The sequence below is a fragment of the Callithrix jacchus genome, chromosome 20, assembly GCF_049354715.1.
Source record: "Callithrix jacchus isolate 240 chromosome 20, calJac240_pri, whole genome shotgun sequence".
NCBI lineage: Eukaryota > Metazoa > Chordata > Mammalia > Primates > Cebidae > Callithrix > Callithrix jacchus.
The window spans coordinates 25,036,546-25,063,045 of NC_133521.1; the positions used below are offsets into that span (position 1 = coordinate 25,036,546).

A 26,500-nucleotide genomic window follows, 5' to 3' on the forward strand; every position below is an offset into this window, starting at 1 on the left:
AAGTGGGTGGATCACTTGAGGTCAGGAGTTCAAGAACAGCCTGGCTAACATGGTGAAACCCCCATCTCTACCAAAAATATAAAAATTAGCTGGGTGCAGTGGTGCACACCTGTAAACCCAACTACTCAGGAGCTTGAGGCAGGAGAATCGCTTGAACCTAGAAGGCAGAGGTTTCAGTTAGTCGAGATCGTGCCACAGCACTCCAGCCTGGGCAACAGAGCAAGACTCCGTACCCTTCTCCCCACAAAATAAATAAAAAGGGCACTGCAAAAGAAGTCCAAGAAAAGGGGCTGGAAAATGGAGAACTGCAAGGCTGAGGTGGCTCAAGCCTGTAATCCCAGCCCTTTGGGAGGCTGAGGTGGGAGGATTGCTTGAGCCCAATTAGAAACCAGTCTGAGCAACATGAAGAAACCTTGTCTCTAAAAAACCAACCAAACAAAACCAAGCAAACAAACAAAAACAAACACACAAACGGCCCTCAGGACTGGTGGAGGTGGGGTATAGATAATCAGGGACTTCTTACTGTCCCTGAAACTATTCCTGGGTAGGTCTGCTATACATGAGGGGCTGCGGTAATGCAAGGTCTGGAGAAGCCTGTGGAGTGTCCAGGTTGGAAGGGGCCAGGGTGTCTGATTGATGGGAGGGGCTGTGGAGTGGAACTGGCCCTTTGACCCCAACATGGGGTCAACTCTCTGCCCCACCTTTACCCACTGTGTTGAGGGCCAGCATTCCAGTGGGGCTTTGGAAAGGACTGAGTTGGCCAACACATGCCCCTGTACCTGGACCCTGCCACCGTCCCCACCCCAAGACTGCCCCGAAACCAGTACCCAATGAGTGGGGAATGCATGACCCAGCTATGAGCCTGGACTTACCAGTCAGACAGTGGCACAAAGGGCAGCCTGCCCCTACAGGGGAGAAACTGAGGCTGGCTGAAATGGCAGGTCTGAAGGGCAGTGTCTGGACCCAGAAGGTGTCAGGTGGCTCCTGGCCTCCCCAAGACCTTCACCGAAACAGCCCTGGATCCTTTCTGCCAAACAGCCTAAGCTAGCAGTAGCAGCTCCAGGATCTGTTTCAGGTGGCCACAGACAGGGGGCCCGCAAGGTCTCCAGAACTCGAGGGATCTGGGGAGGGGGCAAGCAGGCGGGGCTCCCAGGCGCTCCCCGTTTTAGAGCCTGCGTGAGATTCCCAGCAAGCCGCCCTCACATCCCCCAGGGTCTCCCCTCCCTGAAAGCTGGTGGGCTGCACGGGCCACCCGCCTGCCCAGTTACCGAGGGGGCGGAGCGAGCCGTGGGCGCCTCCGGGAGTGCGGGAGCCGCAGGAGCGCAGGGGGTGGGGCCCGGCGGGCCAGGGGAGGGGCGGCGGGGCGGCGGGCGGAGGGAGGGGCCGGCGCCGGCGGCGGCGACAGCGGCAGCTCCGGCGCGACAAGGCCGGGCACCTCGAAGCGCAAGGAGAGCGCGAGGTCCGCGCAGCCCAGCGCAGCCATGTGAGTGTCCGCGCCGTTTCTGGGGCTGCAGGCCGGGCGGGAGGCAGGCGTGGAGGTTTTGGTGCTTCCCCGCCGGCACTAGCAGGCGGGTCCAGAATCTGCGGCCCTGTCCCGCCTCACCCCTTCCCCGGGACCCCGGCCGCACCGTGTCTTTCCTCCCCTCCCCCCAGGCGCGGAGAACGCAGCTTCTCCCACAAAAGCCGCCGCCTCCGGGCCTGCAGCGCCTGGCGGTGCCGCCTTTCCTCCCACGGCAAGGCCCTGGCGGCCGGTGCCCCCGGACTCTGGGGTGGGCCAGGCCGGAGGGCGGGCGCAAGGCGCCAGCCTGGGCCCTGGCACGCGCCTTCCCCGGGAGCCCTTGCTGCCCTCGCCGCAGGGGAGGCTGGGCTGGAAATTGGGAGGGGGCGACGAAGGGTGCGGGCTGGCCTCCGAGCTGAGCTAATCCTCCTAGCTCCAGGGGCCGGCCTAAGCGGCTTTGTGGCCGACCCCGAGGTGACCAAGCCTGGGTTGGAGCCGGGCTCTCAGACCAAACCTGGCGTAGCCCAAGCCAGAGAGGACCGTCCTGGTCGAGGAACAGAGCTTTTCCCTAGAAATGGAGGCTGGCGCGAGGTCCCTGCAACAGCCAGGCCTGGGCACCCTGCAGAACGGGTTTGGGCAAGGGGCTGCTCACCAGGGCTAGAGGTCGGGTTCAGTCCATCTTCAGCACCCTTTGTCCTCCTCTCCAGGGTGAGGCCTGAGTCCGGCCTCCCCTACCGACCCTCCCCAGCCACTTCTAATGCGTGTTCAGGCGGCCGCCCAAGCACCTACTGTGCGCAGCCTCTTGTAACAATCCCGGTACCCTGGCTGCCATCTGCCAGGCCGCGCCCTGGGCCTGCCGCATTCGGCCAACGCACAGCATCTGAGGAGGGTTATGACCATCTGGCAGATGCAGAAACGGGCCCAGAGAGGTTAGTAATATTCTCAAGGTCACACAGCTGGTTTGGAAGAAGGGGAATTAGATCTGAGTCCTTGCCCCTGCGACATCCACCTCCGTCGTATTGGAGTGGGGAGAGGAATGAACTGGGGACTAAGGTACAAAATACTCCAGGAGGACAAGGAGGACTGGCATAGCTCCTTCCACCCCGCTCCCCGGCTTGGGTCCTGTGGCTGCGGCGGGAGAGAGGAGCCAGGTGAACCGCTCCAGGGGTCTAGGTTTGGTTGCGGCTGAGGGGAGGACTCAGGGCGCTGGGCTAGGTCCTGCAGGGGAGAAGCGGGCGGGGAGGGCGCGGATGAGTCACGGCGGCCCCTCTGCGCCGCCGTTCGGTCTTGGTCCTGGCCAGGCCCGGCCCCGGGGAGGCCGCCCAGCTCCCAGCGCGCGGTCAGGGAATGTGACCAGCTGACCAGGGAGGGGGTAGGCAGGAAGTGAGGCCACCCGACCGCCTCCGCCCGGTTCCGGGGTGGGGGGGGTCCCAGGCCGTGCCGCTCCCCTCCCTCCTACAGGCTTGGGCAGCTGCGAAATGATGGCAGCCCCGGGTTTGGGGGCAGTTGCCACGGAGACGGGCAGGCTCCGGGGGACCCCCTTCTCCCTTGCAGCCGCCCCTTGCCAGGATTATTTTTAGCTTCTGTTTACTTCGGTCAGGGAAGGCCCTGGGGCGGGGCGGGGCTAGACCCGGGGACTCCCAGAGAGGCGGCTGGCCTGGCACAGTGCTGAGATGGGCATCGCAGGTGGTGGGCTATTCCACCGCACCCGGGTATGCCAGTCTTGGTGTGTTGGAAGTATAGTGGAACTGCAGGATCTGGGGCCATGCAGGCGGACAGGTCAGGGCTCCACTTAAGGCCATCCTGACCTGGCTGTGCTGCAAGCCCCATAACCTTTGGAAACTTGGATTTGGGTTCTTTCCCATGCCAGGAGAGTCCCTAGGCTCTTATCAGCCAGTCCCCCACCAGTTGAGGTGGCCCTCCTGCCTTAGCTCAAGGGGTTCAGCTCCTTTCCTACCTCTCCTCACCCAGCAATGGCAATCCTGGCCACCCATCTCCTGAAGTGGTCACTCAGATGGACATTCTGATGGTCATCTGTACCAACAGTTAGACCTCCTGGTTCCTGTGGGACTCTGGGGATGGTGGCAGCAGAGGGCCAACCAGAGGAAGAAAACTGATGGAACAGTCAGCTGTTTCTGAGTCCAGAATCTCAGGGGATCCTCTACCATCAGCAAGTGGGAAGGGAGAGGGAAGATTTTATGTGGGGTAGGGGAGTTGGGGTGGACACAGACTTGAAATCCTCCCCACCAACAAACAGCTCAATACCTGCTGTTCCTGTGTCTGGGCAGCCCAGATTCCCCCACTGCTCCCCCTCCTTCATCTCCCAGGTGCTCTGGTGGGTGGAGGGCCCCCAGAGTGCTGTAGTGAGCCAAGCAGATATGTCCCAGGCCTCACAAGATTCAGTCTGGTGGGAAGACAGGCCCTAAAGGAGAACTGACAACTGAGTTATGTAGTCTTGGGTTCAGAGGGAGGAAGCCAAAAAGGGGGAACCAACCCATGACCTGCTTCCTGGAGGAAGAAGTCATAGGGTAGACTTGAGGAAAGAGAGGGACTTGGCGCTGGGAAGTGAGAAGAAGGAATAGGAGCAATGAGGGCTATAGGTCTGATTCTGAAGAAGCTTACAAGGATTGAGAGAGGGTCTCAGTTGCTGGAACAGGGAAAGCAGGGGACTGGGAGGGGACCAGTCGTTGAAAGAATGTGAGGGACAGGACAGATCCTGAAGTGCTTGATGGGTCCTGTTAGAGAGTCTGGGCTTTCTCCCTGGGGCAAGAGTGCCTGTGGCTATTTTGCAATAGTCCGAATAGAGTGATATTAAAGATTTAGAGGCCAGGTGCAGTGACTCACACCTGTGGTCCCAGCACTTTGGGAGGCTGAGGTGGGCGAATCATGAGGTCAGGAGATAGAGACCATCTTGGTCATGGTGAAACCCCATCTCTACTAAAATATAAAAAATTAGCTGGGTGTGGTGGCGAGCGCCTGTAGTCCCAGCTACTCGGGAGGCTGAGGCAGGGGAATTGCTTGAACCCAGGAGACAGAGGTTGCAGTGAGCTGAGATCATGCCACTGTACTTCATCCTGGTGACAGAGCAAGACTCCATCAAAAAAAAAAAAGATTTAGAGTCCCAGGGTCAGACAGCCTGCATTTGAATCATGGCTTTGCCACTTACCAGCTTTGTAATTGTTAATAATAACAGCAGTTAATATTTGTTGTGTGTTCACAGTGAGATGTTAGCTGGGCATGGTGCTGCATGCCCGTGGTTCCAGCTACTTGGGAGGCTAAGGCAGTAAGATTGCTTGAGCCCAGGAGTTCAAGGCTGTATTGAGCTATGAACGCACCACTACATTCAGACCTGGGTGATAGAGTGAGACCTTGTCTCAAAAAAAAAAAAAAAAAAAAAAAGTAGGTAGTGTGTCCACCCCAACATCCCTATCCCACGTACAGTTCTCCCTTCCCCAAACACTTCCTATAGAGGGATGTTCTCTTGAGAGATCTCAGTTCATCCTCCAACAGCGTTAGGAAATAGCTCTTGTTATTATTATTATTGTCCTCATTTTACAGATGGGTGTCTGAAGCCCGAAAACTAATTAGTGTCTTGCCCAAGGTCACACAGCTAGTTAGCCTGAGATTTCTCAGGTGCAAAGTGGGGCTAATAGGACTGTTGCCAAATTAAATGAGGTAATGTTTGCTAAGCTCAGTGCCTGGCATATGGAAAACTCTCAATAAAGAGGCCGAGGCGGGTGGATCATGAGGTCAAGAGATCGAGACCATCCTGATCAACATGGTGAAACCCCGTCTCTACTAAAAATACAAAAAAAAAAATTAGTTGGGCACGGTGGCGCGTGCCTGTAATCCCAGCTAGTCAGGAGGCTGAGGCAGGAGAATTGCCTGAACCCAGGAGGTGGAGGTTGCGGTGAGCCGAGATCGTGCCATTGCACTCCAGCCTGGGTAACAAGAGTGAAACTCCGTCTCAAAAAAAAAAAAAAAAAAAAAGAAAGAACAGTTTTTGGCACTGTCAGGTGGCTGGTGTATGTATGTGTGTATATATATATATATATATATATATATTTTTTTTTTTTTTTTGAGACTGAGTTTTGCTCGTTACCCAGGCTGGAGTGCAATGGCGCGATCTCTGCTCACCGCAACCTCCACCTCCCGGGTTCAGGCAATTCTCCTGCCTCAGCCTCCTGACTAGCTGGGATTACAGGCACGCGCCACCGTGCCCAGCTAATTTTTTTTTTTTTTTTTTGTATTTTTAGTAGAGACGGGGTTTCACCATGTTGATCAGGATGGTCTCGATCTCTTGACCTCGTGATCCACCCACCTCGGCCTCCCACAGTGCTGGGATTACAGGCTTGAGTCACCACACCCGGCCAGGTGGCTGGTATTTTAAGGTCAGTATTCTTACTGAATAATGAATGGATGATTGCAGGTTAGAGTGGAGACAGGGATTCCCCCAGGAAGGTTCTAGCTCATCAGGAGCCCAAATGTAAGGTTCGAGGGGAGAGTTGATGATGGCTTGGACCTGAATTCTGGCTTTAAGGGTAGAGGTGAGGGGGCAGATTGCAGAGAGAGTTAAGAGCTAGACCTGGCAGGAAGGGGTGACTGAGTGGCCATGGGGACTGACTGAGACATCCAGGATGACTCCTAGTATCTGTCTTGAACATCTGGGTGCATAGGTGTAGGGGCTGTCATGGAGAAGTTGAGACTAGGGAGAGTCAGGCTGAAAGTGGTGAATTTGATTTGGGAACCTCAAACCCATTGTGCACTGTGATGGTGCACTCAGCATCTGGGGAGGCAGCAAATGGCAGTTGGATACAGAGGCCTGGTGCTCAGAAGAGTGGCTTGGGTGAAGGAGAGATAAGGAAGTTGGCAACAATTATATGGCATTGAGCTGCAGGAGCTGTGCACAGCCCAACAGCAGGGAGGATATGGCCCATTCAGGGATTGGGGAGAAAAGGGGCCTCTGTGGGAAAGTAAGATGTGCAGCCAGAAAAGTAGGTAGAAAATCAGCATATTGCCTCTTGAAATTCAGGGGAAGAAAGGGCTTAAAGAAGAGGAGGGGAGCCACAGAGTCCAAAGATTTACTGAGATCAAGCAGGACAAGGATGAAACATGGGCACTGGGTTCAGCAACAGGGAGGTCACTGTGACCTTGTCCAGACTAGTCAGGGGAGTGGTGGGTATAGAAAGAAGCTGGACCAGGATGGGAAGAGGAGTAGGTGGGTATGGTGAGAAAATGCAGGTAGACATCTCTTCAAGACACTTGGCTTTGAAAGGAGAGGAGAGAGAGATGGGGTGAGGAATGGGGTAACTGGAGAAAGACATGAGGCCAACAGGGGAGTCATGGAGTTTTGTTCTTGTTGCCCAGGCTGGAGTGCCATGGCACAGTCTCGCCTCACTACAACCTCCACCTCCTGGGTTCAAGCGATTCTCCTGTCTCAGTCTCCTGAGTAGTTGGGATTACAGCCATGTGCCACCACTCCCAGCTAATTTTTTTTTTTTTTTTTTTTTTAAGTAGAGACAGGATTTCACCAAGTTGATCAGGCTGTTCTCAAACTCCTGACTGCAGGTAATCCACCAGCCTCAGCCTCCCAAAGTGCTAGGATTATAGCCATGAGCTGCTGCACCAGGCTGAGTCACTTCTTTTTTGTAATTAAAAAAATTTTTTTTAGGAAGAATCTCGCTTTGTCACCCAGGCTCCAGGCTGGAGTGCAGTGGCAAGATCTCAGCTCACTGCAGCCTCCGCCTCCTGGGTTCAGCGATTCTCATGCCTCAGCCTCCTGAGCAGCTGGGACTACAGGTCATGCTACCACGCCACCACTCTATTTTGTATTTTTAATAGAGTCAGGATTTCACCATATTAGCCAGGCTAGTCTCAAATTCCTGGCCTCAAGTGATCCACCCTCCTCAGCCTCCCAAAGTGCTGGGATTACAGGTGTGAGCCACTGTGCCAGCCCAACATTTTGTAATTACTTATTTTGTCTGTCTATTATATTTCACATTGAAATATAATAGACAGACAAAAGGTGTGTATGTCCTAAGTGTACAACTCTATACATTTTCATAAGAGAACACACCCATATATGATCAGGAAATTTAACCCAGAGCAGGAAATCAGACATTACCAGCACCCTGGAAGACCCCTTGTGGCCTCCTCAGTCACAACACCTGGAGGGAGACTCCCAGGCTGACCTCTATCACCATAGATTAGTTTTGCCTGCTTTTGAACTTCATTATCAAGGGGATCATACATTTGTCCTCTGTGGCTTGCTTTCAGATTCACCCATGTTGTTACATATCGCTGTATATTTTTCATTCCTTTTGCTGTGTGATAATTCCATTATTCATTGACAAGCATCTGGACAGTTTCCAGGGTTGCTTTCATTTTTCATTTTTCATTTTTCTTTTTTTTCTTTTTTTGATACAGAGTCCCGCTCTGTCACCCAGGCTGCAGTGCAGTGGCACGATATTGGCTTACTGCAGCCTCTGCCTCCTGGGTTCAAGCGATTCTCCTGCTTCAGCCTCCCAAGTAGCTGGGACTACAGGTGGGCACCACCATGCCCAGCTAATGTTTGTTTGAGACAGAGTCTTGCTCTGTTGCCCAGGCTGGAGTGCAGTGGTGCAATCTCCACTGACTGCAACCTCCACCTCCTGGGTTCAAGCCATTTTTGTGCCTCAGCCTCCGTGGTAGCTGAGATTGCAGGTGCCTGCCACCACACCCAGCTAATTTTTGTTCTTTTGTTTTTGAGATGGAGTTTCACTCTTGTTGCCCAGGCTGGAGTGCAATGGCGAGATCTCAGCTCACTGCAACCTCTGCCTCCTGGATTCAAGCAATTCTCCTGCCTCAGCCTCCCGAGTAGCTTGGGCTACAGGGCAGCGCCACCATGCCCAGCTAATTTTTATATTTTTAGTAGAGACGGGGTTTCACCATGTTGACCAGGATGGTCTCAATCTCTTGACCTCATGATCCGCCCACCTCAGCCTCCCAAAGTGCTGGGATTACAGGCATGAGTCATTGCACCCAACCAATTTTGGTATTTTTAGTAAAGACAGGGTTTCGCCATGTTGGTCAGGCTGGTTTCAAACTCCTGACCTCAGGTGATCCACCTGCCTCAGCCTCCCAAAGTGCTGGGATTACAGGCATGAGCCACTGCACCTGGCCTAATGTCTGTATTTCTAGTAGAGACAGGGTTTCACCATGTTGGTCAGGCCAGTCTCAAACTCCTGACCACATGCCCGCCTCCACCTCCGAAAGTGCTGGGATTACAGGCATGAGCCACTGTGCCCAGCCTGTTTTTATCTTTCATGTGGGAGTGACTTGAGCTTGCCTGAGACTTGTGGAGAAAGACTGAGACACCCCGAAAGGAGAAAGATGACTAGCGTCACAGTCGAGTATTTGCTGGGCAGGCAGTGAGGGGCCTGGCCAAGGTTGAGGATTGCTCTGTGATTCTAGCCAGGCTGCTGTGCCAAGACCTATGGCAACTCCTGCCAGCCTGTGTGCAGGTGTAGAGAAGACTGGGAGTTGGGTTCCCCAGGGCTGGTTTCTGCCAGAAGGGAGAGAGGTGTGCAGTGCTGAGGATACTCAGAGCAGGCAAGTGATGGGATGGTGGCTGTCGATTCAGGCTGGGGAGGAGGCTATGCAGGGAAGGTAGGGAAGAGAAGGTAGGAGGGAGCTGGCAGAAAAAAAGAAAGCAGAGGCAGACTGTGAGCTCTGCACAGGGTGATGTCTGTGAAATTCTGGGCTGTATCTCCAGTGACTGGCACATGCTTGGCACAGAGTTGTCACTCAGTGAATAGTTGAATAAATGAGTGAGGACTCAAGGGACCAGAGATCCCAGGTAAAAGGCAGGTGAGGTGGGGGTGATGGAAAGCCTGAGGGTTGCATCAATGTGGTTGTGGTTTAGGAAAGGGGCATTATAAAGCTGGGTGATAAGGCTGGGGATGGCTGAAGGGAGCAGAGAGGTCAGTGTTAGACAGGTAATCCATGGGAATGCACAGGTTACCAGTGTAGGGTGCAGGGTACCCAGGCTTCAAGGAGGAGGGGAGAATAACATTTCTCAAACTGAGGTCCCTGGACCTCTTGCATCTGAATCTGTCGGGGGAGGGGGAGCTTGTGGAAATGCAGACCCCTGGGCCCACCTCAGTCTCTTGGGAAGAAAGTAAGCACAGTATGGGAGAACTGAGCCTTAAGGAACAAGAGTATTTGAGATGGGGGGGCATCCAGCCCCTACAAGGTCAGGAGAGGGATTGGCATGGTGGCATCTATTCAGGCTAGAGGTGGACATGGGATATTCAAAGAAGAGATTGGCCAGGCATGGTGGCTCATGCCTGTAATCCCATCACTTTGGGAGAATGAGGTGGGCGGATCACCTGAAGTCATGAGTTTGAGACCAGCCGGGGCAACATGCTGAAACCCCATCTCTACTAAAAATACAAACAGTCGCTGGGCATGGTCGTGGGTGCCTGTAATACCAGCTACTTGGGAGCCTGAGGCAGGAGAATTGCTTGAACCTGAGAGGCGGAGGTTGCAGTGAGCTGAGATCATGCCACTGCACTCCTGCCTGGGCAACAAAAGAAAAAAAGAGAGAGAGAGAGAGAATAGTGGGGATGGTGATGGGGATAGGAACAAGTTGGTACCATGGAAATGCAGAACCTGAGAGGCCCATGTGAACTGGGGGCAGGAAGGATGGGGCATTAGTCTAAGATGCAACTTGGCTAGGGATGAGGCCCCGGCTGGCAGCCAGACCCCATCCTTTCCCCTGGGTCCTGGGAGGAGGGGTGTGCCCAGACTGAGCACTCTGTAGTAGGAGTGGGTGGTGCATGGGGCTGTGGGACTCTGCACCCAGTTCCTTCTCTGCATCCCTCTTGGCTCAGCAGCACACCCTATTATGAGGTTGATCTAGTCCCACATTTTCAGCCTCTCTTCTCAGCCCCGGAGTCCCCTGGTGATCAGTTCCCTAACTCTCTGCCCTCCATCTGCACAGCCCCTCCAAACAGCACCCTGAGCCCCATCCTTCCACTCTTCAGTCCCCTACTATCCACCATTGAACACTTAGAACCCCAGCTCTCAGCCCTCTTTGTGTTTGGCCTTAGCACTGCTCAACAGCCACTATTGTGTGTGTGTTGGGGCTGGGGGTGTCGGGCAGAGTATTGCTCTGTCTCCCAGGCTGGAATGCAGTGGAGCCGCCTCCTGGGTTCAAGCGATTCTCCTGCCTCAGCCTCCTGAGTAGCTGGGATTACAGGCATGCGTCACCGCCTGGCTAATTTTTGTATTTTTAGTAGAGACGAGGGTTTTACCCTGTTGGTCAGGCTGGTCTCAAACTCCTGACTTCGTGATTCGCCCCCCTGGGCCTCCCAAAGTGCTGGGATTATAGGCGTGAGTCGCCACGCCCGGCCTCCACAGCCACTCTTTAAGCCCCGTCCCTGATGCATCCTCCACTCAGCGCCCTCATTCTATCTTTCCATATTCATCCCCACGTTCAAATCCCTTAATGCACATTATTGACCCCAGCCGAGAAGACCCTTCATCCCCCGTCTGTCCCCTCCCTGAGGGGAACCCCAGTCACCCGTCCCGCCCCGTACAGGCGGGCTGAGTCAGGCGGCAGGAACTGGGCGGGGGGCGGCGCCGGGAGGAGCCAAAGCTGAGCCAGAGCCGCTGGGAGCGAGCTGGGAGCTCAGCCGGGCGGCTCTAAGTGGCCAGGGTCGGAGGTGCTGCGGGGGGTGAGCACAGGTCGGGTGCCGTCCCGGACCCACCATGAACACCAAGAAGAGAGGTAATACCCGGCTCGGGGCTTCGAAAGCTCAGGGGCTGGTCCCAGGGGGCGCAAGCTGGGTTCGGGGGCCAGGAGTGCCTTTGTCGCCAAAGCGGCGTGGGGGTCTGCCCAGGAGCTCTCCCGCCGAGGCCAGAGGTCAAGGCGCATGTCCGTGACTCAGTTTCCAGGTGGGAGCTGCAGGAAAGAGGAGGGGGCGGAGCCCTGCTCGGCATCGCGCCCCACTCTGGGAATCCCCCTGCCAGGAGGGCGCCGAAACGGCGGAGCCCTCTGTGGGGGCTGGGGGGAGCAGGTCACGCTGGCTGGCACAGGACTGGCAACAAACCCGCGCCTGGCCGGGCCTGTCGAGCAGCTCCGTAGGGCTCCGAGCGCGCGCCCCGCCCCGCCCCGTGACCTCCTCGGCCTCCCGGGGTGGGGGCGCCAGACCTTCCTATGCCCTGAGGGGGCTTCGGGGGCTGGGCTGGGAGGCTGTCCCGCCCCCGGGTAAACAGGCGCTTCCGCACATTCTTCGCGTGCGCCGCCCCTTTCCTGCCCCTTCCCAGCCAGTGGAGGGTCCCCGAGAGACCCCCCCTTCCTGCCCCGCGGCAGGCGGAGCCGGCACGGGCACCTCGGCAGGAAGTGGGGGCCGAGCCGAGGCCACGCTGAGTCCCAGGCCGAGTCGCCTTCGCCTGGTCTGTCATTAGCGCCCAGGCCCGCAGGACTAGGAGGACCCGGCCGGAGCCCGCTGGGGCAGCTGTGCTGGTGGTAGGGAGGACCTGCGCCAGCCCTGGAATCGAGCCGCGGGGAGGTGGCTTCAGGGGTCCGACCGATACTGGACACCTCCGCTTCACTCCCGCAGGGAGCCCCGCGCGGACTCACTCCATGATGTCCCTGTCCGTGCGGCCTCAGCGTCGCCTGCTCAGTGCCCGGGTCAATAGGAGCCAGTCCTTCGCAGGCGTCCTCGGCAGCCACGAGCGGGGGCCCAGGTACGAGGCCGCATGGGGTTGGTGGGGTCAAAGGGCGTTGGATGGGGCTGAGAGTGGCTGCTAGTGAGGGTCTGGGGGACTCCTGTTCTCCCCTGTCTGAGGACAACCTCTCCTTTAGGAGCTTCCTGGTCTTCAGCCCGCCGGGGCCCCCACGGAAGCCCCCCGCCCTCTCCCGAGTATCCAGGATGTTTTCCGTGGCTCACCCAGCCCCCAAGGTGCCACAGCCCGAGCGGCTGGACCTGGTGTACACGGCGCTGAAGCGGGGTCTGACGTGAGCAGCTCCTCCCTCCCCAGCCCTGTCCCGGGATCCCTCCCCAAGCCCGCATCCTGCTAGCAGGAAACTTCTCCAGCCCCATGCCCTCTCCCTGCCGCCTGCACCCTGGGCAGGTTGAGGCTGAAGAGCCGAGTGCATTCTTCTTTCCTCAGGGCCTACTTGGAAGTGCACCAGCAGGAGCAGGAGAAACTCCAGGGGCAGATAAGGGAGTCCAAGAGGAATTCCCGCCTGGTGAGTGGTGGGAGGTAGGGATGCTCTTTGCCTCTGTTGTGGAGGGCTTGGCTGGGCCAGCCCTGGGTGATATCTGGGCTACTTTCTGGGGTGACTTGGTTCAGGTGTGAGTAGAAAAGGGGATATCAGGAAAGGCTGAGGGGTTTTCTATCCCCAAACTTTTCTGTGCACACTTTCTGCTTGGGACTCAGTACCTGCCCCAGGAGCTTCCAGTGGGATAGGTGGGACCCCCACAGACATGAATAGCAGGGGATTCTGCTGCAGTGGTACTGAGGAGAGCCATGGTACTTCTTGGAAAGAGGTTAGGGCTTCCTAGAGGAGAGAACACTTCTGCCGGTCTTAAAGCATGAATGGGAGTTCCCCTGCAGAGGAAACCTTGCACGAAGAGGCACAGAGCTCTGATGCAGCTGCCTGCCAGCAAAGAAATCCCAGGGAAGAGGTGGGGGAGGGGATATGGAGGGGGTTGAAGGGACCAGATCTGTGCTACCAGTATCTACCAAGGGCTAGGCCAGCAGGAAGCGGGGGCAGTTGCTACTGCAATGGGAGTGCTTGCAGACTGTGGTGTGAGAGAGGGGAGCTGTGATGAGTCTGAGTCCACCCCTGCTGGAGTCCTCATCCCTCCTAAATGCCCCTTTCTCCCCACCCCCTGCAGGGCTTCCTATATGATCTGGACAAGGTGAGTGTGTATGAAATGGTACTGGAAGGGGTTGGCTCATGAGGAGGGTAAGGGCCCTGGGCTTCAGGCCCCTCCTGACCCACCTCTCCCTCAGCAAGTCAAGTCCATTGAACGCTTCCTGCGACGACTGGAGTTCCATGCCAGCAAGGTAGGAGTACAGCATATGTGTGGACTGGGATGCGGAATTGGATCTCATAGGAAGAGGGGCAGTGCCAGGCCCTGGGTGAGCAACCCCAGAGGTGAGTCTCAGTCCCCCTACTGCCACCCCACTCACCTTCCCAGATCGACGAGCTGTATGAGGCATACTGTGTCCAGCGGCGTCTGCGGGATGGTGCCTACAACATGGTCCGTGCTTATACTACTGGGTCCCCTGGGAGCCGAGAGGCCCGGGACAGCCTGGCAGAGGCCACTCGGGGGCATCGAGAGTACACGGAGGTGAGGGATAGGTGCCCATGAGGCAGAGGCACAGGGTGTGGCAGGGCTAGTGGCTGGCTCTTGACCCCCTCCTGTCCCTGCCTCTCCCTCCCAGAGCATGTGTCTGCTGGAGAGCGAGCTGGAGGCACAGCTGGGCGAGTTTCATCTCCGAATGAAAGGTACTTAGTTGTAGGGGCAGATGGGGGGCCAGATGGAGTATGCTGAAGACCCCCAATGTGGCTCACCAACTTCTCCCCTTCTCCCCCAACTTCCAGGGCTGGCTGGCTTCGCCAGGCTGTGTGTGGGTGATCAGTATGAGGTATGAGAATGTGCAGGGGGGCTGGGTCGGCAGGATCCCAATGCCTAGGGCTGGCTCATCCCGCCTGTTTTCCCAGATCTGCATGAAATATGGGCGTCAGCGCTGGAAACTACGGGGCCGAATTGAGGGTAGTGGAAAGCAGGTGTGGGACAGTGAAGAAACCATCTTTCTTCCTCTGCTCACGGAATTCCTGTCTATCAAGGTGATGTCTCTGCCTGGGAGTACAGGACACCATGGTCCTGTAAACCCCTTGTGACGCCTGTTATCCTGAGTCTCTTACTTCTGTGACCCCCTCATGGCTCCATGGCCCTGTGAATATATGATCTCATGATCTTCATGACCCTTTGGTTTTTTTTATAATCTTTGTGGCCATGATGTCCTAAGCGTCAAAAACAATCTTTTTGACGCTTAGGACATCATGGCCTCCTGACCCTGTGACCTTCTCATGATCTTCTGACCCTGTGGATATTTGACCCCCCCCAAGCTCCCATGGGACTGTGACCCCAATGACCTCAGTGACCCTACCATGCAGACTTTCAGTGATTCCCATGCTCCCAGGCTGCTTCAAGCATCCATGACCCCATGAGCATTCATTCATTTAATTACGAGACAGGGGTCTCACTCTGTCACCCAGGCTGGAGTGCAGCAGTACAATCATAGCTCACTGCAGCCTCAAACTCCTGGGCTCAAACCATCCTCCCACCTCAGCCTCCCAAGTAGCTAGGACTACACATGTACCACAATGCCTGGCTAATTTTTTTTTTTTTGAGACAGAGTCTTGCTATGTTGCCCAGGCTGGTCTTGAACTCCTGACCATGATCCTCCTGTCTCAGCCTCCCATGACCATTTTATAAGCTGTATGAAAATTCAGACCTCAGATTGCCCACAATCTCATGGCCCCTAGCCCCTTGTGACCCCATCATCCACTCTTGGCTACAGGTAACAGAACTGAAGGGCCTGGCCAACCATGTGGTTGTGGGCAGTGTCTCCTGTGAGACCAAGGACCTGTTCGCTGCCCTGCCCCAGGTTGTGGCTGTGGATATCAATGACCTCGGCACCATCAAGCTCAGCCTGGAAGTCACATGGAGGTTGGTGGGGCTGAGGGGCTTGGGGGAGGGCCAGGAGGGCTGTAGCACCTTCCAACAGCCTCTTCCCTTCCCAGCCCCTTCGACAAGGATGACCAGCCCTCAGCTGCTGCTTCTGTCAACAAGGCTTCCACAGTCACCAAGCGTTTCTCCACCTATAGCCAGAGCCCACCAGACACACCCTCGCTTCGGGAACAGGCCTTCTATGTGAGTCACAGCCCGAGTCCAGGCCTGACTGTCCTCCAGAGGCTCCGTGGGGGTGGTTCTGAAATGCCCTCTCTTTCTCAGAACATGCTGCGACGGCAGGAGGAGCTGGAGAATGGGACAGCATGGTCTCTGTCTTCCGAATCTTCAGATGACTCATCCAGCCCACAGCTCTCAGGCACTGCCCGCCACTCGTCAGCCCCTAGGCCCCTGGTGCAGCAGCCCGAGCCCCTTCCTATCCAAGTTGCCTTCCGTAGGCCTGAGATCCCTAGCTCTGGGTGCTTGGATGAGGAGGGGGCTGTGGCCCCAATCCTGGCAAATGGGCATGTGCCCTACAGTCGGACTCTGAGCCACATCAGTGAGGCTAGTGTAGACGCTGCCTTGGCTGAGGCTTCAATGGAGGCTGTGGGCCCAGAAAGTCTAGCCCAGGGACCTAGCCTACCTCTACACCCAGATCCCACCCATGGGGAGCACCCCAATCCTGATCCTCCTGCCCTGGACCCTGGCCACTCTGCCACAAGTTCTACCCCTGGTACAACAGGCTCTGTCCCCATATCCACAGACCCTGCCCCATCTGCACACCTAGACTCAGTTCATAAGGCCACAGACTCTGGCCCTTCAGAACTGCCAGGGCCCACTCATACCACTACAGGCTCTACCTATAGTGCCGTTACCCCAACTCACAGTGCTCCAAGCACCCCTGCTCACACTACTACAGGCTCCACCCACAAGCCCATAATCTCTACCCTTACTGCTACAGGCCCTACCCTCAATATCACAGGCCCAGTCCAGACTACCACAAGCCCCGCCCAGACTACCACAAGCCCCGCCCACAGCACAGCAAGCCCCCCTCATCCTTCCACAAGCCCCACTCACACTTCCACAGGCCCCACCCATGCCACAAGTCCCATCTACACCACAAGTCCCACCCACAAAACCAGAAAGTCAACTCCCACCACTACAAGTTGTACCCCCAGTGCTATCGCCCAGGTCCAGACTGCCACAAGCCCCACCCATCCCACCACAAGCCCCACCCCTATAAATGTAAGTCCTTCTTCTCTAGAACTTGCTACCCTCCCCAGCCCTTCTGTACACTCAGACCCCACCCTCCCAGGCACTGACTCCTTTCCCTGTAGCCTGCCAGCCTCCAGTTCCTGCACTCAGCCAGACCCTATAGCCCTCAGCACCTCCCACACAAGTCCTGCCCATTCCAGTTGGAAACCTCTCACAAGCCCTGCCCCAGATCCCCCAGAGCCAATGGTTCAGAGCCTAAGCCCCACGCCCTCACCCCCAACCCCTGCACCCCAGCATTCAGAACTTAGCGTGGCCATGGTTGTCCAGACCCCAGTCCCAGGGGCAGCTGGAGGGACTGGGAACAGGAGGCTGGAGGAGGCACTGGGGGCCTTAATGGCTGCCCTGGATGACTACCGTGGCCAGTTTCCTGAGCTGCAGGGCCTGGAGCAGGAGGTGACCCGACTAGAGAGTCTGCTCATGGTGAGGAGGGCTGGGCTGGGCTAGGGCAGCCAGGAAGGGCAGCCAGGGGGTGGTAGCTACTCTGACACCCTTCATCACTTTAGCAGAGGCAAGGCCTCACTCGCAGCCGGGCTTCCAGTCTCAGCATCGCTGTGGAGCATGCCTTGGAGAGCTTCAGCTTTCTCAATGAAGACGAAGATGAAGACAGTGATGTTCCTGGGGACAGGTGAGGGGGCTAGGCAAGATGGGCATAGGGCTAGGTGAGAGGGAGAAGGTGAGGCAGGACCAGAAGATGGTGGAACAGGTGAGCTGGGAGACAAGTCAAAGGGGAGAACAGCTGAGGCGGGGCCAGGTGGAGCACATGAGGACTGAGTTACTGGCAGCTGCACCTGTGTCCACCCCTTCTGTGTCCTTCATGCCCATGTCTCCAACTCCACATGTGTCCCCACTGCTTGTGACCGCCCTCCTCATCTCTGCAATGTCACCTCCCCTGCCAGTCCCCATCAGCTTGGGAGCCTCCAGCCCCTCCTTTTCCCCTTGGTCTCACCTTGAACCTGCCCTTCGAAGGAGCTCTCTCAGTGCCCCGCCATGCACCCTGGGTCCTCCAGCACTGCCCTACTCCTCAACCTCGACTTTCCCAGAGGCCCTGGCCCCTCAACTGTCAGTTCTGGAGTGGCCTTTGCTGGTTCCTAGTTGAGACTTGTGCCAGATCCCTCTTCCCTCAGCTGTTGCCCAGGCTATGGCCCCATGTCCTGCACCCTTTCCAGTACACTTGTCGTAAACAATCCCACCTGCAACCTACTCCCACCCATGTCAACCCCAGTGGTCCCAGTTGGAGGTAGCATGGGGTAGACTGCAGAGATCCCCACTACCACCTGCTGGTCCCATCCCCTTCCTCCTGGAAATCCTCCATGAACTTACCCCACTGTCTGCTGTCTGTGCATCATCTGTTTTTCCTTTCTGGGATGGGGAAGCTTAATAAAAATAAATGCTGGTGACCAGGTGGTGATGTGTGCTTCTGGGGTGATTGACCCCATTTTTCCCTCAGGCCCCCAAGCAGCACGGAGGCTGGGGCTGAGGACAGCATAGATTCACCCAGTGCCCACCCCCTCAGCACAGGGTGTCCAGCTCTGGACGCTGCCTTGGTCCAGCACCTATACCACTGCAGTCGCCTCCTGCTGGTGAGGCCGGTGGTGTTCCCCCACCCTTCCCTTGTAACCCTTCACCCCAGGGAGTCCTGCCCTTCCATCCTGGTCCTCTATACCTCCTCTTAGTTCCACACCCCAGTGCCCTGGGGCCCTTGGCATTTGGCTCTTGCTGAATGGAGTGTCTCCCACACTCTGCAATCCCAACCTCCCCAATGCATGCTGGGACTTGTCCCTGAGCACCATCCTCCCAAACCTTACCCTGAGGCCTCAGCTACTTAGCCACCCATGTTCTCCAGAAACTGGGCACATTTGGGCCCCTGCGCTGCCAGGAGGCATGGGCCCTGGAGCGGCTGCTGCGGGAAGCCCGAGTGCTGGAGGCCATATGCGAGTTCAGCAGAAGGTGGGAGACCCTGGCCACCTCTGCCCAGGAAGGTAAAGGCTCCTACCTCAGCCTACCACCATCTGCATGCTCTCTACCCACCTGCCTGCTCTATTGCTGACAGTTTCCCACACCCCCTCACAGTGGTGCAGTTCTCAGCCTCTCGGCCTGGCTTTCTGACCTTCTGGGACCAATGCACAGAGGGACTCAGCTGCTTCCTCTGCCCGGTGGAACGGGTGCTTCTCACCTTCTGCAACCAGTATAGTGCCCGCCTCTCCCTGCGCCAGCCAGGCTTGGCTGAGGCTGGTGAGTGGGCTGCCTACCCACCCCTCCTTCCACCCTTGCTCAGATTCCCAGTGACAGGAAGCCCAAGGAAGCCAGGTCAGCCCACACAGATACACAAGCTGGGCACTGAGGAGACCAACAAAGGCTTGTGCCTTAGAGCAAAAAGGACCTAGATGGGTGGGGTTTGAACAGGGGGCCCCTGGACCTGAGCCTTCTCTCCCTCTAAAAGCTTGTGTTCACCCAAACTCTGAGGCCAATGTTACTGCCTCCTACAGTGTGTGTGAAGTTCCTGGAGGATGCCCTGGGGCAGAAGCTGCCCAGAAGGCCCCAGCCAGGACCTGGAGAGCAGCTCACGGTCTTCCAGTTCTGGAGTTTTGTGGAAACCCTGGACAGCCCCTCCATGGAGGCCTACGTGACCGAGACTGCCGAGGAAGGTGAGGTAGTAACCTGATCACAAAGTGGCCTGACTTTCTGGGTCTGAGGACAAGCCCTCCCTACCCTTGGGAGCTCCTCACCCTGCCACCTTGCCCACCCACCCACCATAGCCCCTTTTTTCAGTGTTATTGGTGCGGAATCTGAACTCAGATGACCAGGCTGTTGTGCTGAAGGCCCTGAGATTGGCGCCCGAGGGGCGTCTGCGAAGGGATGGGCTGCGGGCTCTCAGCTCCCTTCTCGTCCATGGCAACAACAAGGTCATGGCTGCTGTCAGCACCCAGCTCCGGAGCCTGTCACTGGGCCCTGCCTTCCGGGAGAGGGTGAGTCGGACAGGGCTCCCTTGAGGGCGATGGCTGGGTTCCCGGGCTCCTGGCGTCTGACTAAGTTTGTCCTCCCGCCCTTCCACAGGCCCTCCTGTGCTTCCTGGACCAGCTGGAAGATGAGGATGTGCAGACTCGAGTGGCTGGCTGCCTGGCCCTGGGCTGCATCAAGGTGACCCCTGCCAAGCCTCTCACCCCTTCATCCCCTCCCAGCACCCTCATCCCTGAGCCCCTTCCATCTGCTTCCCCAGGCCCACCTTAATGCTCCCTCCTCTGACAGGCTCCTGAGGGCATTGAGCCCCTGGTGTACCTCTGCCAGACGGACACAGAAGCTGTGAGGGAAGCTGCCCGGCAGAGCCTGCAGCAGTGTGGTGAGGCTAGGGGATGGAGAGATGGGTGGAGTTCTGGGACATCTTGGCTGATTGGAGTAGGGGAGATGGTGTCAGGTGTGGGAGAACAGGATGGGGCTAGGGACACACCTGATGTCATCCTCACTCATTACAGGAGAAGAGGGACAGTCTGCCCATCGACGGCTGGAGGAGTCCCTGGATGCCCTGCCCCGCATCTTTGGGCCTGGCAGCATGGCCAGCACAGCATTCTAAACTATTCACCCACGGGTTCCTGGCACTCCTTCCCTCAACTTTCAGGGCTCACCAGGCACTGGCAAGGAGGGTAAGGGCTGCCTCCAGATACCCCTCTCCCACAGATTCCTAGCAATGAAAATCTAATATATTCTTCTGTTGCCCCTGGGTTGGAGAGTCGGTGCCTGCAGTCAAGTGCCTCCCAGCCTCGGCTCAGCACATCCCTTGCCATAAATCAGTGTCCGGGGCTTGGCCACCCTGCCTCTGCCCAGCCACATCCCTTGGTTTTGTATTTTATTTACAGAGTTTTACAGAAAATAAAAAAGCAAAATGCCTTTCCTACATGGCCTGGTACACTCCTGACCCTCTGCTCCAATACCCTCTGGCTGTGGCCCTTCCTAACACGGGTGTGTCTACACTGCAGCTGTGACAGTGTCATGTGCACTTGCCCTAGAAATCCAAGTGAAAGAAAGCCCAGAGGCTAGAACTAGGCTTGGAGAAGGGAAAAGCCTCAGCCTGCAGATGGGGCCTACCCTGGGCCTGGGAACTACGGCCCAAGGTGGAGCTGAACTGTGGAGTTGGCCCAGAGAACGCCAAAGAGTGCCAATCCTGGGAAGGGCTGTGGCCTAGGGGCAAAGAAGCAGGAAGGAAAAGGAGGCACAGTGTGGCTGGAGCTTCTGGCCACCAGGGGGCAGCAGATCCGCATCAGCAGATGCCAGGCCTAGGTCTTCGGCAGCCTGGGCAGCTTTCTGCAGAGGGGACTGAAGAAGCTCCTTGAGGCTGGGTAGCAGGGGAGAGGAGCTCCTTGTGGAGGGGAAGAGCTGGGGCCTGGGAGGAAACCTCCGGATGGCTACGCTGTGACCAGGAGACCTCCGGATGGCTACGCTGTGACCAGGAGACCTCCGGATGGCTACCCTGTGACCCAAGACAGCAAGTCCCTTCCCTCCCCAGCCATCTCCCTCTCTGTAATAACAAACCTGCCTGAACTCTGTGACCCTTAACAGCTGGCCAACCTGTGTTGCTTCAGGAAGCAGAGATCCTGGAGAGGGCTTGTCTTGCCCTGCCTCGCCTCACCCCATAGCTGCCTGGCTCATGAATGTGTTAACCCCAGAAGGCTGAGTCCTGCGTGAGGAACTAGAGAGTGGGGTGGGACTTCAGGATGGCAGTCCTGTTCTAAAAGGGGCTGAGGGCGGCCCATACCTGTGGCTAGAGAAACAGGCTCTCTACCCTTCCCCTCTCCCCCAGCACTTCCAGTGTCCAGGGGCAAGGAGACGGTGCACAGGCAGTGCCTCCCAGACTCCTTGAGGCCACTCTGATGTCCCAGTGCCTGTGGCAGCAGCTCGGCCTGTGTGGGATGAGTCACATTGGGGAGCCTGCCCTCAGGAAGAGCCAGTGAGGTGCCAACAGTCCCCTGGAGGATGACCCAGATATCTGGGGAGCCCTGCCCCACAGTGTCTTAGAGCTAGGTATGAAGAGGTTTGGCTGGGGCCTTAACCACCTGCTCGGGAAGCCAAGCTGAGCAGAAAAACGGCAACAGGAAGGAGCACAGGAAACACCTGTGTGTGGATGCAAGCGGCTCATTCCAGACGCTGGGGCAAGGATGGGCAGGGGCAGGCAGGCAGCTCTACACACTGGTATGGCTCTTTGCTCTCCTGCTTACAATGAAGGGTGGCACGGGATGGTGCAGTTCAGTCTTTTGGGTGGTCAGCTGGAGCAGCATGGGGCAGAGGAGGCAAACAAATGATGGAGACTAGCCACAGTTGGGGCCTCTAGCAGTCCCCAAACCACCCCTAGCGGCTCTCAGTCCTGAGGCCCCCAGAAGAGGCCCACTGGTAGAGCTGGGCTGTCCACCTGGATCAAAAGCATAGCCTGTGATGAGGGGAAAGAGGAAGTGAACACTGGCTGACCAGGTCCTGGAAAAGTGCAGATGGGGGTGACTGAGCCAGCATGAGCTCACAGCTCAGTACACAGGAGAGGGCAGGGCTTGAGCAAGAAATGGAAGATGGAAAATGTCATCATCCCAGCTGGGGTTCCACTGGGGTTGTCACTGAGAATCCCTGCTCTCCTATGCTGGGAAGGGACAGACCCCCGACTCTGCTCTGCAGAGTCCTGAGGCCAGAGCCTAGTATTCAGCTCTAGCCAGGGGTGGGTGTGAGGATCGGAAGGAGACAGAAGATGGAATGAGGGCACTGTGAGCACAGCCAGCTGAACACCAGCAAGGCCAGGAGAAAAGGCATAGATCTTCAGGCCTTTGCCCATCATGACTATCTGGTTCAGAGCAGCATGGATCATCCCCAGGACAGCTACTTGACCCCTCTCCATCAGTGGCTTGAAGGCAGGCTTGATGGCCTCCTACACCCAGGCCCGTGCCCAGGTCCCAGAGATGGTGGAGGGCAGGGAGAACCTTTGTCCTCCCACCTCTATATCTCTCCCGATCCCTTCTGCCTCACAGGGGCCTTTGACAGGTTCCCCACCCACTACCCTGCTATCATGTGGGTCAGGGAGGGACGTGTTCCTGCTGTCTGAGACTAAAGACAATTGGGAGTCCTCTACCCCAGGTGATGGGCAGTTGATGATCCCATCACAAATCAAAGTTATCAGTGCAGGGAAAGCCTGTGCCCAGCCTCTGAGGGGACAGATGGAAGGGGGCCTCCAAGGCCTATGACACAGAGAAGTGCCCCATCAGCTAAGTCCATTAAGGCCACAGCCATGTCTTGGCCATCATTTCTGAGGCTCTGCCCAGAGGAAACCAATTGGCACACACTGCAAAACAGGGGACAGGCTGAAGTAGTCCATGATACAATTTATTGTGTTGGCAATCAATGGAGTCTTCCCCCTATTCCCCTCCTTTCCTCTTGCCCTCTCCCAACCTTACCTTTCTTCCTGTCTCCCACTCTTCTTCCTCATGTATTCCAAGCTGCAGAGAACCAAAAAAAGAAGAAAGAAAAAAAAAGGCATATTTGTGAAGGCAAAGTAGCAGATGGGTGGGCATGTGGGAAGAGGACTGCTGCTTTGTCCCGCCCACAGAGCGGGGGTGCCTTCCTTGTATGTTTCTGTGCCTGGTATGTGGGTACAATTTGCTGAACCCCAGACATATGACATGACCCTCCTTTCCCTCCATAGTCCCCTTCCCACCCCAGACACTCCTGGAGTGTCCCCTTCAGGCCATCCGTGTCCCATAGACAGCTCTTGCCTTGGTTGCCTGGGCCTGGGTGATACAGGAGGGTGAATCTGGGAAGGACTCCAGTGCCTCATATAACTGCTGCTAATGAAGCACAATCTATCATTTAGAAAATAAGACTGACATTAGCCTGTGAGAAAGGGGTCTCTTGTTTCAGAAACTTGCAGTTGGGTAATGGCCACTACTCTGAGTTTAATGTCAAAGGTCAAGACTCACTTGCCTCCAGATACACAAAGGGCATATAGACACTCACTGAATGCTGACTGAGAGCAGCTGAATAAGCAGCTGAATTGCTATATGAGACATCTAGGTTTCTAGCTTGTCCTCTTAATCTTACAACCTTCACCTCCTCCTTCTCAGGCATGTCTTAAACATCACCCCACAGGGTTCTGTCCTAGGACCTTTCCTCCTCTCTCAAAACACCCCTAGGTGACCTCCCCATTCCATTGGCTTCCATCCACATGCTGAGGCTGCATGCCAATCCTTCATGTGGTTCTTACCTTGCTTCCAGACCCCTACATCCAACTGCTGACTGGACACTTCCTTTTGAACATCTGGGGCATTTCAAACTCAACAGGCTCAAAACCAGACTCAACATCTTCTCAAAACTTGTTTCTCCCCCAATAGCTCTTGGGGTTACCAACTACCCATATAACCAAGATATATATTTAAGCCTCCTCCTTATTCTTTCCTCTCTCCCCACATCCCAGCCATCAGAATCCTCCCAATTAAATGCCCTAAATACCTCTTTTCTGTTTTTCTTTTTGATAAGAGTCTTGTGCTGTTGCCCAGGCTGGAGTGCAGTGGCACGATCTTGGCTCACTGCAACTTCTGCTTCCTGGGTTCAAGCGATTCTTGTGCCTCAGCCTACGGAGTTGCTGGGATTATAGGCACCTGCCACCATGCCCAGCTAATTTTTTTTTTTTTTTCTGAGATGGAGTCTCCCTCTGTTGCCAGGCTGGAGTGCAGTGCCGGAATCTCTGCTCACTACAATTTCTGCCTCCTGGGTTCAAGCAATTTCCCTGCCTCAGCCTCCCAAGTAGCTGGGACTACAGGTGCATGCCACCACGCTTGGCTAATTTTTGTATTTTCAGTAGAGATGGGGTTTCACCATGTTGGCCAGATGGTTTTGAACTCCTGACCTCATGATCTGCCAATCTCAGCCTCCCAAAGTGCTGGGATTACTGGCATGAGCTACCGAACCTGGCCTAATTTTTGTATTTTTAGTAGATGTGAGCCACCACCTCAAGCCCATACATTTCTTTAGGGAGCTGTACATCCACCTGCTCTTGTCACAGGAGCCTGTGATTTTCCTTCTATAAGACTAATCACACCTCATTGCAACTGCTAATTTAGTTTGTACCCTCTGGAACACACATTCATAATATATACTGACAATTTTACTGGGTAACGGGCACCACCCAGGTTTGAGGTGGGTGCCTTCCCACTAGAACTTGGTCCAAGTATTTTGTTTTTGAGACAGGGTCTTGCTCTGTTGCCTGGAGTGCAGTGGTAGGATCACAGCTTACCGTAACCCTGAACTCCTGGGCTCAAGGGATCCTCCTGCCTCAGCCTACCAAGTAGCTGGGACTACAGGCACACACTACTATACCCTGCTAAAGAGGTGGTCTCGTATGTTGCCCAGGCTGGTCTCAAATTCTTGGCCTCAACTGATACTTCTATCTTGGCCTTCTAAAGTGCTGGAATCACAGGTATGAGGCATCACACCCAGCCTTTTTTTTTTTTTTTTTTTTTTAATAACAGCTCTTTTTGAGATTTAGTCCACATACCAGGCAATCCAACCATTTCAAGTGTACAATTTGTCCAGGAACAGTGGCTCGTGTCTGTAATTCCAGCACTTTGGGAGGCCGAGGCAGGTGGATCATCAAGACCAGCCTGGTGAAACCCCATGTTGTCTCTACTAAAAAAATACAAAAATTAGCCGGGCATGGTGTCAGACACTTATAATTCCAGCTACCTGGGAGGCTGAGGCAGGAGAATCTCTTGAACCCGGGAGGTGGAAGTTCCAGTGAGCCAAGATCATGTGAGACTCCATCTAAAAAAAAAATAAATAGGCCGGGTGTGGTGGCTCGTGTCTGTCTGTAATCCTAATACTTTGGGAGGCTGAGGCAGGTGGATCATCTGAGGTTGGGAGTTCAAGACCAGCCTGACCAACATGGAGAAACCCCATCTCTACTAAAAATAAAGAAAAAATTAGTTAGGCATGAGGGTGTATGCCTGTAATCCCAGCTACTCAGGAGGCTGAGGCAGGAGAATCGCTTGAGCTCGGGAGGCAGAAATCGTGGTGAGCCGTTATCACGCCATTGCACTCCAGCCTGGGCAACAACAGTGTAACTCCAGCTCTAAATAAATAAATAAATACTTGAAGTGTACAATTCAACGGCTTTTAGTATATTCAGAGTTGCACAGCCATCACCACAATTTCAGATCATTTTCATCAACCCAAAAAGAAACCCTGCACCCCTTAGCATCCTTACGATTCCATATTCTCCTCCCTACCCCCAGGCAACCACTAATCTACTTTCTGTCTCTACAGATTTGCCTATTCTGGCTATGTCTTACAAATTAAATCAGGTTAGGGCCTTCCAACTTACCCAGTTCTAGGATTCACCTGAGAACTTCCTTAGAGATTCTGATTCAGCAGGTCTGGCATGGGGCCAGCCAATTCTGTATTTGTTCAGGCTGCATTGCCTTTGCTATCTAACCCTAGCACCAAAGGCCAGATATACAGTAAGTGGTCCAGAAATATCTTTTGATGAATACCTCTAAAACCTGTGTCTAGCTCTGGTCTCCCTTCAATTCTCTTCCCCAAATGACAGCCTTGTCTTATCTCAAAAGCAACCTGAAAAGCACTTTGAGTGTGAAAGTACCATATGTTCAGTGTGGAAGCCTGGAAACTCAAAAACACTCTCCCTAGTCCCCCCATGGGGCATAGCACTTTAGAATGCACTTTCGCCACCAGGATCCCAATTAAAGAATGGAATAGCAGCCTAACAACAGAGGGAGGGAGGACTGAGGTCCGACTGGTGGAGGAAGCAAGCAAGCAGCCAGAGGGGGCAGTTAGAGATGAGGCTGAGGAGGTTAGCAAGGGCTTGGTCATGGGGGACCTTGTGAAGTGACTGATGAGTTTGGAATTTATCCAAGGTACTGGGGAGCCATCCATGGGCTTGAAGCAGGGGGATTTTGTGATCACATGTGTGCTCTGGAAAGGTCACTCTGGTAGCTGTGAGAGGGAGGAGGTG

General features: G+C 55.6%; 1 protein-coding gene across 15 annotated transcripts; it reads left to right on the forward strand.

Annotated features, from left to right (window-relative positions):
• Positions 1 to 1,372: 1,372 nt before the first annotated feature.
• Positions 1,373 to 20,398, forward strand: RIPOR1 (RHO family interacting cell polarization regulator 1). 15 transcript variants are annotated; one of them, XM_054248827.2, is made up of 23 exons: positions 1,373 to 1,483; positions 5,755 to 5,889; positions 12,106 to 12,232; positions 12,351 to 12,503; positions 12,659 to 12,737; positions 13,390 to 13,413; positions 13,508 to 13,561; positions 13,696 to 13,848; positions 13,943 to 14,006; positions 14,103 to 14,146; positions 14,223 to 14,348; positions 15,086 to 15,234; positions 15,309 to 15,438; positions 15,520 to 16,929; positions 17,013 to 17,134; positions 17,957 to 18,089; positions 18,353 to 18,488; positions 18,580 to 18,741; positions 18,996 to 19,154; positions 19,279 to 19,475; positions 19,564 to 19,647; positions 19,756 to 19,846; positions 19,980 to 20,398. In XM_054248827.2, exons 3-23 carry the CDS (start codon positions 12,129 to 12,131, stop codon positions 20,075 to 20,077), a joined length of 3,672 nt encoding a protein of 1,223 aa, XP_054104802.2. In that variant the 5' UTR covers positions 1,373 to 1,483; positions 5,755 to 5,889; positions 12,106 to 12,128; the 3' UTR covers positions 20,078 to 20,398. The 15 variants fall into 15 exon arrangements, with proteins under 15 accessions (XP_054104802.2, XP_078213585.1, XP_078213588.1 ...); XM_078357459.1 differs by having other exon boundaries at positions 17,016 to 17,134; XM_078357462.1 differs by having other exon boundaries at positions 15,173 to 15,234.
• The last annotated feature ends 6,102 nt before the right edge of the window (positions 20,399 to 26,500 follow it).